The sequence below is a fragment of the Acanthisitta chloris genome, unplaced genomic scaffold, assembly GCF_000695815.1.
Source record: "Acanthisitta chloris isolate BGI_N310 unplaced genomic scaffold, ASM69581v1 scaffold39888, whole genome shotgun sequence".
NCBI classification, from domain to species: Eukaryota; Metazoa; Chordata; class Aves; order Passeriformes; family Acanthisittidae; genus Acanthisitta; species Acanthisitta chloris.
In genome coordinates this window covers 71-827 of record NW_008688246.1, presented here as the reverse complement: position 1 = coordinate 827, position 757 = coordinate 71, and the positions used below count along the sequence as shown (strand labels likewise).

Sequence of the window (757 nt, the reverse complement as noted above, 5' to 3'; positions counted from 1 at the left end):
TGTGGGGTTGGGGGTCCCTCTGTCCCCCCATGTTTCCAAGGGTCTGAGGGTCCCTCTGTCACCTCCATGTCCCTTGGGATTGGAGGTCCCTCTGTTCCTCCATGTCCCTGTGGTTCTCTCTGTCCCCTCCATGTTCCTTTTGGGTTGGGGGTCCCTTTGTCCTCCCATGTCCCTGCTGGGCTGAGGATCCCTTTGTCACTTCCATGTCCCTGTGGGGTTGGGGATCCCTCTTTCTCCCCGTGTCCCTGTGGGGTTGGGGGTCCCTCTGTCCCCTCCATGTCCCTTGGGATTTGAGGTCCCTCTGTTCCCTCCATGTCCCTGTGGGTCCCTCTGTCCCCTCCATGTTCCTGCTGGGCTGAGGGTCCCTCTGTCCCCCCTTGTCCCTGTGGGTCTGGGGGTCCCTTTGTCCCCACCATGTCCCTGTGGGGCTGAGGGTCCATCTGTCCCCTCCATGTCCCCATGTCCCTGAGGGTCTGGGTGTCCCACTGTCCCTGTGGGATCCCATGTCCCTGTGGGGTTGGGGTCCCTCTGTCCCTCTTTGTCCCTGGGGGTCTGGGGGTCCCCCTGTCCCCCCAGGGGACACCCTCCTGGGTGGTGACCCACGCTGGGGTGCCCACAGACCCCTGTGTGATCCTTCCTGCCCCCATTCCAGGTGCTCCTGGTCCTGACCACGTTCCAGGTGCCTCTGGTGATCATGACCTTCGGCCAGTCCAAGCTGTACCGCAGGTGCTTCCCCCCCTGTGTCCCCCAAAATCAG

The 757-nt window shown here is 63.0% G+C and overlaps 1 protein-coding gene across 1 annotated transcript; it reads right to left on the bottom strand.

The window, feature by feature from the left end:
- Window positions 1-195: 195 nt before the first annotated feature.
- Window positions 196-453, bottom strand: LOC103808175 (collectin-12-like). The gene has a single exon (XM_009080942.1). The coding sequence runs from the start codon at window positions 451-453 to the stop codon at window positions 196-198; it is 258 nt and encodes an 85-aa protein (XP_009079190.1).
- Window positions 454-757: the final 304 nt, after the last annotated feature.